The 15,722-nt window shown below is 34.5% G+C and overlaps 1 protein-coding gene across 15 annotated transcripts in view; it reads right to left on the bottom strand.

The window, feature by feature from the left end:
* cfap20dc (CFAP20 domain containing) overlaps nucleotides 1–15,722 on the bottom strand; it is a 57,105-nt gene that overhangs the window by 27,728 nt on the left and 13,655 nt on the right. For 4 of the 15 annotated variants that reach the window (NM_001431150.1, XM_087255639.1, XM_087255643.1 and 1 more), the window contains 4 exon segments: nucleotides 2,402–2,715; nucleotides 12,272–12,403; nucleotides 13,050–13,163; nucleotides 13,375–13,554. In NM_001431150.1, the coding sequence (NP_001418079.1) occupies nucleotides 2,402–2,715; nucleotides 12,272–12,403; nucleotides 13,050–13,163; nucleotides 13,375–13,554 (740 nt within the window). 15 annotated transcript variants of the gene reach the window in all.

Genomic DNA, 15,722 nt, shown 5'->3' with positions numbered 1-15,722 from the left:
ACTTTGAATTGCCGCTGTGTATGAAATGTGCTACATAAATGAACTTGCCTTGCTTTGCCTTGCCTAAAATGGAGTAAATGATGACAGAAGAGTTTACAGACTTTAATTAGATTTCTTTGCCTAAAACAGTTTGATATGAATAGATACTGTATAAAAACGTGAAAGGTGAAAAAAACATGACATTATTTAATTAAGTTGGAAATGCTATTTAGTGCCTCCATTAAAATAAAAATGAAATACTGAATTATAATTTAGCCTTGACATTATTATTATTACTTACTTACTTACTCCCAGGGCCATTTATATCAACGTTATATTTAGCTGGACAATTTTGGTGTTTCTTAATACCCAATATTTACGAGGTGGGTCATTAGCCAAACACTCAACCCCTAACCTGTAGGACCAGGACATACACACACACTACGGGCAATTAAGATTACCCATTTCACCTATAGCACATGTCTTTGTACCTGTGGGGGAAACCAGAGCACCCAGAGGAAACCCACATGAACATGTGGAGAACATGCAAACTCCACATAGAAAAACCAACTGAACCAGCCGGGGCTCGAACTAGCCACCTTTTTGCTGTGAGGCCCACTGCGTCATATTATTATTTATTTACTTATTTTAATCTGAATATATGCGATTTGTTGGTAGTGATTTCATGTCTACAAGAGAGGACAATTCTAAAAGCACCTTTATTTTTTTATTTACAACAATTTTGTGCACAATTTATGATCATTTGACTATATCTATTAGTTGTGTGGCTCTGCTTACATTTAATACAACAAAACCCTTTTTTCCCCAACAAAAATAAGGTCAAGAATCTTGGTGTGATCCTGGAGTCAGATCTAAGTTTCAGTAGTCATGTCAAAGCAGTAACTAACTCAGCACACAATTATCTCAAAAACATGTTAAGTTATTTCCAGAGAGGACTTGTTCATGCTTTTATCAGCAGCAGGGTGGATTACTGTAATGGACTCTTCACTGGTCTCCCCAAAAAGACAGTCAGACAGTTGCAGCTCATCCAAAATACTGCTCCCAGATTTCTGACCAGAACCAGAAAATCAGAGCACATCACACCTTTACACTAGTCTTTACACTGGCTCCCAGTTACATTCAGAATAGATTTTAAAGTATTATTACTTGTCTATAAATCACTAAATGGCCTAGGACCTCAATATATTACAGATAAGCTCACTAAATACAAACCTCACTCAGATCATTAGGATCAAGTAAATTAGAAATTTCAAGAGTTTAGTCAAAGCATGGTGAATCCGCCTTCAGCTACTACACCCTCACTGCTGGAATCAGCTTCCAGAAATGATTAGATGTGCTCCAACATTAGGCACATTCAAATCAAGACTGAAAACACATCTGTTTAGCTGTGCCTTTATCGAATGAGCACTGTGCTACATCTGATAGATCGCACTATTTTTTCTTTCTTCTCTTTTTGATTCCCTTAAAACTAGTTATATTTTAGTTGATGAAATTTTTTCGCCATAAATTTCGTGATGAACAAGTTTTTTACCGACGAAAACGAGACGAATGATGACGACAACTATAATAAAAATATACAAATATATATATAAAATATATATTTTCAATGACTAATAAAAACAAGAAGTGAATGTGATTAAGGGATGTTTTTTGGAAAATATCAGAATTAAAAATCAGAATTAATCTTGGTGTGTGATTTATTACACACACACACACATTTGAAAAGTGGTCCACTGGTAGACACGGGCGATTATCATGCAGACTGATTGCAGACACATAACTTTGCATTTTACTTATGATATAAATAAACAATGCACATGTAATTTTTGGTCTTCAATAGAAAAGCAATTTTTAATGAGACTGTTTTATCTAATTTAAAGTTAGACTTTTTTTTATAAACAAATGTACACAATATTTTATTAAATTACACTTAAATTAAACCAAATATATTTCAGCCAACAAAAACTAAAAGGATTCAGAAGACTAAAATATGACTAAAACTAAAATGAAATTTTAGTCAAAAGACTAAGACTAAAACTAAATTAAAATTCGCTGTCAAAATTAACACCGCTTAAAACCTGTTTTAACACATATTAATCTATTTTTATCTGTTTTTAATAATTTTTATTCTTTGTTGTTTTTATTTTCTTGTTTCTTTTATTCTTGTGTATGTAAAGCACTTTGAATTACCATTGTGTATGAAGTGTGCTATATAAATAAACTTGTCTTGCCTTGATAATGCAATAGAGTAAATTCTCTCTAATTACTTCAACAACTTTTTTCTGATTGTCCTTAAACCTGTAAATTGAATTGCCAGACGCAAGTCTCATTAAAGCACATCATGTCACATCCATAAATCATTGCTCTGCATTTTACATATGTATCGTCTATATGTTCATACCTCTTCGCTCTCACTCCCCATGAAATCATCTTCCAGACGTGCATCCTTGCGTTGTCCTTCTGTTAGCAGCTTGTGACCTTTAAGGCCAAAGGTCAGATCCTCAACAGGGTTGCCGCTAGCCTGATTGCGTCTGGCTGAGTGAGGGCATGAGGAGAAAGTGAAGACTTCCTCTCCGTATTCCTCATCACTGAGAGAGAGCTCAGTTTCTGTGTCACAAAGGTCAGCATCATCTGCAGTCAGCACACGTTCTGGAGGTGAAGAAGCACACGGAGGCTTGAAGGCTGACCCAGATGTAGCCGCACCAGAAGCGCAGTCTGCAAATTTATGACAGGTAGATTTAAGAGTAACTTCACCATTTGTTGCTACGTCGTACTCGCTAAGTTTTGGTGTTTTGCCTTGTTCTTAATCACTACCTGGGCTTATTTTGGGTTATGTACACACAGATGAATGTCTGTGCATTACTTAATATTGACCATTTTAATTGATCTATGTTAATGAATTAACTACAATTTAAAGAACAAAACATTCTCCAATATCTTTTGAACATGTATTGTCAGGGTTTAACAAATGGGTGCTAAGAATAAAAACCTATAACCAACAACTACAAATAATACAAAAGCTAGAAATAAAACAGCTAGTAGTGTTCAGCAGTTCATGCTTTATAAGGCAAACACTCCAAGACTAATGGAGGCTGGAGGCCTATATAACTGGGAGAGAAGCATCAGTCTGGAGTTGCTGCTCCAGCAAGCACAATAAAGCCTCAACTGGAATCAAAGACTTTTTTGAGCAAGTTATTTTGATCAATAACTATCCACAACATTAACAAAATTCAAATAGTATTACATTATTTGTAGGCTTCATATTATGTGTTTTAAGCAACTCAGGCTCATTCTGAAACTGTAACCCTATATACATTTCAGGAGAGCAACAAATATGTCCCAGGAGGTAGGTTTTTTTGCAGTTTTTGTATTCGCGAATCGCGAGACCACTGTGTATGCTTTTTGAGATCTCAAATTTCCCTCGCAAGTGCCATTCACGCCTGCTGTTCCCGCATAAATCCAGCAGAGGCCTCTGATTGACCAACCGACAGATACCCCTACCCACCCCCTTAACTTAACCCAACCGATAGTGTTTTAAAAAGGACAGATTGACTACCCACTTCACTAAACCCAACAGACAGTTTTTTGAAAAACAATCCAGAAAAAGATAAGCACCCTGATTTTTACCATGTTTTCAGATTTTGCCACATTCTCACCCTGTTATTTACTTTTTTATTTTATTTTTTGGCTTTTGTTTTTGTCTTACCCGCTTTCTGGAACCATTCTTCACCGGACTTGAACCTCGCAATTTTGTGACAGCAGAAAAACATCCATACAGAGGTAAGTGGTCAGCTGCTAGCATGAAAAGCATTTGCTTTAAAGATGAAATGCAGCCATACGTACCTCTGGGGACAGACTTGCGATCTCCAGAATTGTATATAGGGCTTTGTTTTCAGAATGAACCTAAGTTGGTTTTACACCTTCAACTTACTTTTGCGCATGATGTTGCTGTTTGTGTACACTGCAAGTTACTCTAGTTTTTGTCTTGCTTCTAGCGCAAATGTCTAAACAATCTTAAACCAAGCAGAATTTTATAGATAAGTAAAAACTATTCTCTTGTTTTCAGAAATGATTAGTCAAAGTTAAGAGTTTTTTTTTTAACATAATACGCCAATAGGGTAAGTAAAATAATCTTGTTTTCTGTTTAAAATAACTTACTCCAGTGGCAGATATGTACCCCACTGGCAGATTGTTTTACTTGTTTTAACGAAAAAATTACTAATGTTTTTATATTTTTTACTATTGTAAAACTGATTATTATTTCTGAAAACAAAACAATATATTCTTTTTTTGCTCAACTCCATCAAACACCACAGCAGAGGTCCTGATCTTTTTTCAATCACAAAAAAAGTTTTAAAAACTTAAAAAAAAAAAGATAATCAAGAAATTTTGGATTAGCAGTGTATTGTCTTGATGTCCAAGAGATGCTGTATCACAGACGTAATACAATGATACATCTGATTACATTCCCAATTATTTACACCAGGGATGCCACAATTCTCAATGTACTATTAACTTTTCGGTACGACATCCACTGTTCAATATGCGCTTGAGAACTGCATTTTTTGCATAAATTTTATGCACTCGCACAAATGCTCCCAAATATATTTTCAGGTTGCATATATTTTGGTCGCATATGCAACCAAAACCGTTGCAATTTTTGAGTTCTGTTAAATCATTTGTAGCAATCGTTTTCCTCAAGCGGTTTGAGTTGCCTTATTGGGTTTTATGGTACTCAATTGGTTGGATTTTACTGTTCAAACTGTATCTTGTACTTAATTAATTAAGTTTACAGTACTTATTAAGATTAGTTTTTGAACTTAATGGTTTGTTGCAATGTTTCCTGAAATGGTTTGAGTTACGCGTATTTACTGAGTTTTACAGTCTATATGTACTACCTACTTTTATTCAAGTTACACACATTAGATGATCACATATGAGGGTAAAGACTTTAATAGTGCATTACTATATATACATATATAAGAATTACTACTTTCAATTTGTCTGTTTAATTAAATAAATGCAGTCTTTGTGAGGATAAGAGACATAAAAAAATCTTGCTGATCCAAATTATTTTAACAGGAATTTATATATCATTTTTTAAGTGTTTTAGTACACTTCCATTGACAATAACAGTAGAGTAAATACAGAAAATGCATTTGGGAACAGATATTTAGTTTACTTGTCACATTGCACCATTTCTGTGAAAAAAGACCAAGGATAATAACACTGAGAAAACAATTTCTACTAGTTTTCCCTTCTTCCATTGACTTACAGTCTCTATAAAGATCAATAACAGAGATCTAATTACTAAACATAATGTTTCAGCTTTCATTTTTCATCCCGGCTCTTGTGTTCCTCGCCTGCGTTCGTTTTAATGAGCATATGCAAATACATCCAGAACCAGAATCCTTGAAGATTGAGATGAATTTCACTACGCTTGCCAACTGCGGGCAAGAAGTAATTTATAGGACTCGTCCAACCTCTTTCATTACATAACTACAGCATTATGCTTTAATTGCGCCTTAAAATATACATAAATGTGAGAGATGCATTAAAATTGTATTTTAAAGACTCTGATGGCAGGAATATACATTTGCGGTCCTAAGAGAATAAGGGAAAAATTGCATTAAGTTAGCCACAGTGTATGTGTGTGTGTGTTTGTGGAGAAAGGAAAAGGAGACTTTCTGGCTTTCCTACTGACACAAAAACAGCATCATTAGTAGATTGGGAGCAATGGTACAGTAAGATCATAATTCAGACGGGGCGATGTGCGCCTGTGGGGTCTGCATGCCCTCATACTAAAGAGAAGACACCCAGAGAGCAGGGAGCAAAAGACACCGCAGAGACCAAGTGATGAATTTGCCGCGCGAGTGTACAGCGCTTTGATCTACTTCAGCAAAATGCACAGAGGCACAAAGTCTGACTAAAACCGCTGTGAAGTTGCGTGAACTGTTAACCTGAGCTGTACTTCCTCATACCTTAAGACAAGGACAACGAAAGGGCATTAGAAAGCTGAATATACTGTTTTGCACTTTAAATTACTGAAGCTTGTGATTTATCATATTTTACTACAAAAGCACGGGTTGCTTTAATGACATTAAATGTCCTGTAATGTGTTAAAACTAATTAAAGGTGTAGAAAGAAATTTCAATTCAAACTGATCACAAATAATTAGAAGGAAACAAAAGTAGAAAGGAGATAACATTTGCATGTAAAAGGTACTCCAACGATCTTTGAATATTTGATTTTTACAGAATAATATGAATGGAATGTAAAGGGATAGTTCACCCAAAAATAACTTCTGCCATCATTTACTCGTCCTTGACTTGTTAGAAACCGTTTTGAGTTGTTTTTGTTCTGTTGAACCCAAAAGAAGATATTTTGAAGACTATTGAAAACCTCTAACCAACATAGGCTCATTCTGAAAATGTAGCCAGAAGTACGTATGGTTGCATTTCGACTGTAAAATGAATGCTATGGGGCGATAAGACACCATTCCTTTTTGCGCTTACAAGCTGACCACTTATCCCTATGTGGACTGCTTTCCTGCTGTTACCAGTTTGTCCATTTAGCTTGGAGAGTAGCTGACCTTGACGACAGGGTTGGAGTCCAGCGAAGAACGGTTGCAGAAAGTGGGTAAGACGAAAACAAAAGCCAAAAGTAAAATAAACCATTAAATAACAGGGTGAGAATGTGGTAAAATCTGAAAAAGTAGTAAAAATTAGGCGAGGGCTTTTCTTTTTCTGGATTGCTTTTCAATGTCAGTTGGGTTTAGGGAAGTGGTGGGTGCTGGTCAATCGATGCTTTTGAAAACACTTGGTTGGGTTTAGAGAAGAAGAAGGTACATCAGTCGATCCGTCACTCAGTCAGTCATTTAGTCAGTCAGTCAATCGACATTGGCCTCTGGTGGATTTGTGAAAACAAAAACTGCAAAAACCTTACATCCTGGGATACATTTGGAGCACTCCAGAAATATATATGATTTCAGAATCTAACCACTGACTTCCATGGCAATTGATTTTCCTTCTATTGAGGTCAATAGTTACTGGTTTCCAAAATATCTCAAATTGGTTTGGAACAAGTTGAAGGGATAGCTCACCCAAAAATAAAACTTCTGCCATCATTTACTCATCCATCACTTCTTCCAAACCAGTTTGACTTTTAATCATCTGTTGAACACAAAAGAAGAAATTTGAAGACTGTTGAAAACCATTAACCATTCTAAAAAATGTAGCCCTGTATACAATTCTTTAGATCACAAATTACGTAGCCAAAAGTACATATGGCTGCATTTCATCTATAAAACAAACGATATGGGGCAGTATGACGCCATTCCTTTTTGCGCTTACCAGCTGGGCATTTCAGCTTTCTTAAAAAGATCTCCTTAAGTGTTCAACAAAAGAAAGAAAGTTATAAAGCTTTGAAACAATTGTGAAAGAATAAATGGATACATTTTAATTTTGGGGTGAACTATCTCTTTAGTAGTACACTGTAAAACCCCAAAAGTTAAAGTAACTCAAATTGTTTGAGGAAACCAACTGCAAAAAACATTTAAGTTCAAAAACAAATCCTAATGAGTACTATTAACTTAATCTGTTTGAGAAAATGAAGCAATTTGAGCACAGCAAAACACAATAAATGATTAGAACTTAAACCAATTGAGTACTGTAAAAAACAGTAACTTAAGGCAAATCAAACCATTTAAGGAAACAGATTGCTACAAACCATTTGAGTTAAAAAAACTAATTTGAGTACTGTGAACTTAATCCATTTAAGTTGAAGTAATGAGGTGTTTAATTAACTCATTACTTTCAACACTGAGTTCAAAACTCATTTCAAATGAGTAAATTTTGAGTAAACAACACTCAATTCATTTGATAAAGTTGACTGTTGGATTTTACAGTGTATTTGTTTTTCCTACCATGGACATCTATGGTTACAGGTTATCTGCTTTTTATAAAAGATCTAATTTAGTGTTCAATAGAAAGTTATAAAGGTTTGAACTAATTGTGAAAGAGTAAATGGGTAAATTTTCATTTTTGGGTGAAATATCTCTTTATTAGTATTATCGTACAACCCATAAATGATTAGTAAATCAATTAATCAATTCGTTTTAGCTATATATCAGCCTCACTAATAATCAGTAATGGTCTTCATCTTTTCAAAAGCTGGAGATCATCTATATCAATTTAATCTCATAGCTCTGGGAGACAAAAGACTATCTGTGATTTCCTATTCTGTGGTTTGTTTTCAATGACCTGTATTTTGCACGGATCATATAGATGAGATCGGCTAAACAGCCGCTTACATAAATGAAAAATGAAAACGGCAACATAATGGCCATGTCAGATAAAGTGATGTAAAGGCTCTATTAGGCTCTTCACAGAGTAGCGTTTAATCTAATTAAAGTATGCACGCTCACAGAGCACCTCTCAAGAGTTGCCTTCGCTCTTGCCATTCCGAAGGGTTTTGCATATTTCGATTCCTGGCACGTTTTTGAACAGGCTTATATTGTAATCACCTTTTCTAATTGCCCACGGTGCAAGCTTGCCTGAACCCCAGAGACTTCTTTCTGACCTACACAGTGTACTTAATGTCCCATTACCACTAATGAACTCTCTTTCCTTTGCTAAAAGGAAGTTGGAGTTAGACCTACTCCGCAGGAAAGGACTGTTAACATGGAACAACTGCTCATGTTCTCAGTGCTGGCATTCAGAATCGTTCATTTGGCATATTTGGTTTGTTAGCCCATTTGTACTGCAATACTGAAGTAGAGATAAATTCATTTTAGAAGCATTTTGTAGTTGTATCTAGTTTTATTTATGCTGAATCTGATCTAAACTGTTTATTAAAGGGACCCTCTTGGGATTTTTCAGCATCCTTTAATGTGTGTGCACTTTCCCACCAGGTAATTTTGTGTTTAGGAAATGTCTAATAGATGTCTAAACATAGACTTCTTAATAGGCTATCTAATGGAACAACATAAAAAATGCCATGTCAAAAACATTTGATTTGGTGTTTTTTGATTTCTATCACTGGCATTAAATAAAGAATAAAAAAAGAATTATTACAGTCTTGTAAGTGATTTTTGGCATGTTTTTTTTAGGTCAATTTGTTGTAATTTTGACATCAAGGTAGTTTACAAGCAATAGGATTACAAAATCCAGTATAAATTTGTCATTTGTAACTGAAGACTACAGATTTATAACATTTTTCTTATATCATAAGACTTTTTGTGTTGTTGTTTTAGTGGTCAAAAGGGCATCAGTGTGTGGGTGTCAAATTGTCATTCATTCATCCATCCATCCATCCATCCATCCATCCATCCATCCATCCATCCATCCATCCATCCATCCATCCATCCATTCATTCATTCATTCATTCATTCATTCATTCATGTCTATTTGATGAGTAGTTTATTTTTAGGCTATTGTTAATAGATTTTCAGTGTTTACACAAATTTAGGCTTGTTTTAGCCAAGATATCTATGTTTAGATATCTATTACATCTCTGTTAAACAACCCAGGCTCATTTTGAAAATGTACCACCATATACTTTTCTGGAGAGCATCAAATATGTCCCAGGAGCTATGTTTTTTTTTTTTTTTGTAGTTGTTTTCGTGAATCCGACAGTGTTTGTGTATGCTTTTTCAGATCTCGAATATCTCTTGCTAGTGCCATTCACGCCTGCTGTTCTAGTGTAAATTCACCAGTGGCCACGGATGACTGACTGAATGACTGACCAATTGACTGACCCACCCTCCTCCTTCCCTAAACCCAACCAATAGTGTTTTCAAAAGCACCAATTGACCCGCCTACCAACTTCCTTAAACCCAACCAACTGTTTTAAAAGCAATCCAGAAAAAGAAAAGCCCTCGCCTGATTTCTACATCGTTTTCAGATTTTACCACATTCTCACCCTGTTATTTATTTATTTATTTTTTTGACTTCTGTTTCTATTTTACCTGTATTTTGGAACTGTTCTTCGACACACTCGAACCTCATCGTCATGGTTAACTCCTCTCTGCATCTCAAGTCCACCAATGTATATGGCAAGCTAACTGGACAAACTGGCAACAGCGGGGAAACTCGTCCATACGGAGGTACTGTAAGTGGTCAGCTGGTAAGCGCGAAAAGGAACGGCGTCATACCGCCCCATAGCATTCATTTTAAAGTCAAAATCCAGCCATATGCACTGCTGGCTACATAATTTGCAATCTCCAGAAATGTATAAGGGGCTATGTTTTCAGAATTAGTCTATGTTGCTATTAAACACACAAAAAAAATTTTGCAGCTGTGTGTTGAGAAAGCCGTACTGTGTGTGGATTTCAAATTGGCATTAAGATTTTGGAATCAAATCGATTTGCATTTTTTATGTGTTTTTTGACTATTTTGATGTTGTTTTGACTGCCCACTAGCTAGTCATTCATTCATTCATTTAGGTCTAATTGATGAGTAGTCTATTTCTAGACCAGGGGTTCCCAAAGTGGAGGTCACAAGAAAGTCGATGGTGATTTTCAAAAATCTTATATATCTTATTAAACTATCAGAATTACCATATTTTATCCATAACATATTTTATACATTTAATAGTTACATAAAAAAACAACATACAAATAAAAAGCCATACAAATAAACAATATACGAATACAAGGCTATAATTAATATTAAATAAACAACATGTCAATATGCTTGTGTTTATATAGTTCCTATTAGTGTGTATGCACCGTTGTGTGCAATGTTTGTATAATTATAACCAATTCCGAGGATAGTGGGGGTCGCGAGTCTTTGGAATTGTTATTTTGGGGTTCGTGGGCTGAATAGTTTGGCCAAATTAAAGCCAAAACACCTATGTTTACATCTATTAGATGTCTTTTAAACACAAAAAGGGTGTGACAGTGTGATCAGATGGGGACAGCACGATGGCGCATTGGGTTGCACAATCGCCGCACAGCAAGAAGGTTTCTGATTGAGCCCCGGCTGAGTCAGTTGCTGATTATGTGAGGAGTTTGCATGTTCTCCCTGTGTAAGCGTGGATTTCCTCCGGGTTTCCCCCACAGTCCAAAGACATGCGGTACAGGTGAATTAAATAAGCTAATTGGCCATAGTGTATGTGGGTGTGTGCAAGAGTGTATCGGTGTTTCCCAGTGTTGGTTTGAGGCTGGAAGGGCATCCTCTGCCTAAAACATGTGCTGGATAAGTTGGCGGTTCATTCCGCTGTGGCGACACCTGATTAATAAGCGGACTAAGCCGAAAAGAAAATGAATGAATGAATGAATGAATTAACGTGTGATCATAAAGCCGTACTGAATATCAGTAGTTTAACCCAACAAAGCTTTAAACCACATGCAGACGTTTCGTTTGTTGCTGTCAGAGTTACCAAAGCATGAGTCATAAAAGCTCCACCCTCTTAAAGAAAGAGGCAGGCAGCAGTAGCTCATTTGCATTTAAAAAGACACACATGACAGCATGGCTTTGCTTCTCCGTAAAAAATACTCTTTATAGCATGGTAAATTATAGTTTAAACAAATATTATTAATTCACTTTTTGGCCAACATGGCAGCTCAGTGGTTAGCACTGTTGCCTCACAGCAAGAAGGTTGCTGGTTTAACTCCTGGCTGGGTCAGTTGGAATTTCTCTAAAACATATGCTGGATAAGATGGCTGTTGATTCTGCTGTGACGACCCCTGATGATTAAAGAAACTGAATGAATACATTTTTGTTTCATTTTAAATCAAGTAAGTTTAAAACTTGTTTTACGATGTTGGAGCTGTTGCTAGGATTTTGCAATGCAGTATTAAGAGTGTTCTTGATGGTTGGTAGAATGTTAAAATAAATCTTACTCTTTTGAACTTTTATCAAAGAATCTTCAATGTATTATGGTTTAAATCTAAAATATTGAAAATATATCTACTAAAATATACTGTTTTCAACTTGTATAATAATGTTAATAATTTGTAAAAAGGATTCTTACACTCTAAAAATGCTGAGTTGTTGCCCAACCATTGAGTTTCTCCATATTTTATAGAACTTTGGGTTGACATGATACAGCATTTCTTTAAAAAGTGCACTAAATAAGCATTTTTAAATGATTTCTTGTGACTTAACTTTAACTGTGTAACTGTGGTTTTAATATACTTGTAATACTAAAAGTTAAGATGGTTGCCATAGCGAGAATAACCAGCAAGATTTGCACACCTGAGTGAGGTGTGAGGTCAGACCAGCAGTTTAAGTGCCCACTATAACATAGAAGGAACATAATTACTCACCTTGTAGAATCGGATCAGTTAATTTATCTTCTACCGTTAAGTCCAAGCCCAGAGTTTGTAGTGACGATACTGCATTTTTTCCTTGAAGCTCAGATCCCTCTGGGTTCAGGCTAATTTTGCCACCTTCTTTATCTTAGAGAGTACATATGAGACCAAAATAAAATACAGTGACTTTGTAGTTTGCAGCAGACTTCAAAAGTCAACAAGGAACTAATTTCAAGAGAATTTGTGGAATGAATCTCTAGAGAAGGAATCATCTGTCTGATTAACATTTCTAAGAAACTAGTTCTGACTTTAAATGGCAAATGCAAAATATCAACACAGAGCAACTTGAAAAGTGGTCTTCTAAATGCCACTTAAAGCTAAAAAAAAATTGTATAATTTGTATAATTCAATCCCCTCCTTTATATATACCTCGTTCAGAAAATTGGGCTATTTTTTTTACAGAAATGAAGCTTTTATTCACCAAGCACACGCTAATTTAATTAAATCACATATTTTCTATTTTGACTAATGTTTGAACTTCCTATTGATCAAAGAATCCTGAAAAAAATGACCATGGTTTCATCATTTATAAAAATGATAATAATTAAATTAAAGATTAACAGTAACATTAAAATTCAGCCACCACATAAATAAATGACACTTTAAAGCAGTTATTATAAATTTCAGTATTTGTGATCAAATCAGTGCAGCAGTGGTGAGCATAAGAGACTTCCTTTCCTTACAAAATGGAACCAACCGCAAAAGTCTATATAATCTAATATATTAAAGGCACCTGTGCAGGATTTTTCTCTCTTCGTATTGTGGATCCTCTGAGGTCTCCTAGAGCTCGTTCGTTCAGCAGATGGTTTTTCGAGTGGTGGTCTTGGCTGTACTTTTTCACTTCGACCTATATTTGGAAACATACAGTAATACAGCACTAAAATATTCATTTCCCACTCTACAAATATCAACTTCTCAGTGTACTCTTAATGATTTTTTTACTGTAGCAGAGACTAGCTAGCACTCACCCATGCAGTAATCACCAGACTCAATCCCATTCAGAGCAAGTTTAGAAGAACAGCAAGGGTTGTCAAGAAACTTTTTGTATGTGTGTTTACCTGACGGTATGTTGAGACTTAGTTCAGACTTGAATCTTTCTTCTTTTGTGTTTGCAGATGTGCTGCTCTTCCTGGCGGTAAGCGGAGGAGGTCCGATAACTTTAGACCCGAAAGCAATATGGGATGAGTCTCGAGGTGTAGGACCTTTGGTGATGGATGCCTTGATGCCACTGGTGTCTTCTAGAACACAGACATATACAAAACACTGACGAAAGCTTTACTTCATTAACATACATTAGTTAACAAAATGTTTTCTGAGGGTAGTTTATTTGTTGCCTGTATACAGTTAATTTGGTAACACTTTAAAATAATATTCCATTAGTTTATGTATTTATTAAGATGAACAAACAATTAGTTATGCATTAACTATGGTATTTATTCATGTTACTTCATGTTAAAAGCTCAATAACTAATGTTAACAAGCACAACTTTGGAATTTAACAACGCCTTAGTAAATGTTGAACTATGATTATTCAATGCTTTACAAGATTACTCAAATTAAGTTAGTTAATACATTGACTAATGGATCATTATTCTAAAGAGTTACTGTAAAATGTAATGAAATATTTTATTCTTTTTCAAATTCTTTTTTGAAAGACTTTTCCACAGTATGTCCTATTATAGAGTTAGGCTTGTTTCTTTTAATTTAGCTGGAATAAAATCAGCTTTTATTTATTTTTAAAAATAATTAGTAATTATTAAAACCCGTAAGAAATAATTTTTTTTTTCGATTGTTATCCAGTGACTTAATAAACCAACTTGCCTAGTTAACATAATTAGTTAAGCATTTAACCCTTTAATTGCCCCACCAAGAAAAAAAAATGGATTGCATTTCTTAACTCCTAATGCCGCTAGTTAACACAGTTTGTTTGTCAACACATCCCATAATTTCTAAAATATCAACCTCTACCAAATGGTTGATATGTCGGTTTATGGTAAGGGTAAGTAAAGGTAGGTAAGTATGTAAAGGTTTATTTACATAGCACCTTTCCCAGACATTGAGTCATAAAGTGCTTTACAATAAGAGAAAACAAGTAAAAGAAATCATTAAAAGAAAACATGTTAAAACATATTAAAACAAGTTAAAAATACTGGAATGAATACATCTGATAAGAAAAATATGGAAATATGATGTGTAAGACCAATTTATTTTAAAAAATATTAAAAAGAAAACATTTTTGAACACTAAATCCTATTTATTTTTTGAAGCAGGTCATAAAATATTTCAGATTCTCAATTAACATGTTTTTTTTTTTTTGTTTGTTTGCTTTTAAACGTTCTTTTGTTGTTGTTGTTGTTGTTGTTGTTGTTGTTTTTACAATAAAGCCAAAATTATGTGCATTAGTGCAACAGGAATATGTTTGTTGAATTTTCTTGTAAACCAACAATGCTGCGTGTGTGAGCCATTATTGAAACAGTCATTCTTTAAATAACTTTAACAGTCATTACATTTAAAACAGTCAAAATATGGTCAACCACTTGTTATAGAGCAGGCAATTAAAGGGTTAAAATGCATTTTAAGCTTAAAATTTGTATCTTGCAAAAAAAAAACTTTTGTCAAAACTCTGTCATCATTACAAAGACAAAAGAAATGAGTTATTAGAAATTAATTATTAAAACTATTATGTTTAACAATGTGTTAAAAAAGTTTCTTCTTTAAGCAGCACTTGGAATATTAAATAATAATAAAAATTTAACAGGATAGCTATTCATTTTTCAACTGTACATCTTTACATTATACAGTATGTTTTGCTCCACACAATAGTACAGAGTTTGTTCATAAAATGAAGACTTTAAATAGCACAATAAAACTAATATTTATTTGCATTTAATTAATTACCTCACTGATTTATAAAGTTTTGTGTTACTTTTTTAGCCACATAAACATGAGCAACTGCGTTTCTTTTATTTATTTATTTATTAGTTTGGGTTTGAATACAATTCACTAAGAGCACTGTATTATACAGCGGGGAAAGTATTGAAGTATTGAACACATAACTATTTTTCTCAGAAAACATATTTCTAAAGGTGCTGTTGACTTAAAATTGTCACCTGATTTTAACAACCAAAGAAATACATATATGCACAAAAAACAAATCTAGTTAGGTTACAAATGAAGTTACGCGTAATAAAATGAAACGTGAAAACGTATTGAACACATGAAGAAAGGGAGGTATAAAAAGGCAGTGAAAGCCCAGACAGCAGCCAAAATCTCTCAGTAGTTATTCAGCAACCCTCATCCCTTCGTCAGTGTAAATTAATATTAGCTGGTTCAGTCCAACACCTACATTATCAGGATGATTAAGATGAAACCAGGCTGGACGTTTCAGCAAGAAAATGATCCAAAA

Source organism: Danio rerio, chromosome 6, assembly GCF_052040795.2.
Source record: "Danio rerio strain M-AB ecotype USA chromosome 6, GRCz13ab, whole genome shotgun sequence".
Classification (NCBI taxonomy): Eukaryota; Metazoa; Chordata; class Actinopteri; order Cypriniformes; family Danionidae; genus Danio; species Danio rerio.
The sequence above is the reverse complement of the archived record's forward strand: the minus strand, read 5'-3'. Positions and strand labels throughout refer to the sequence as shown.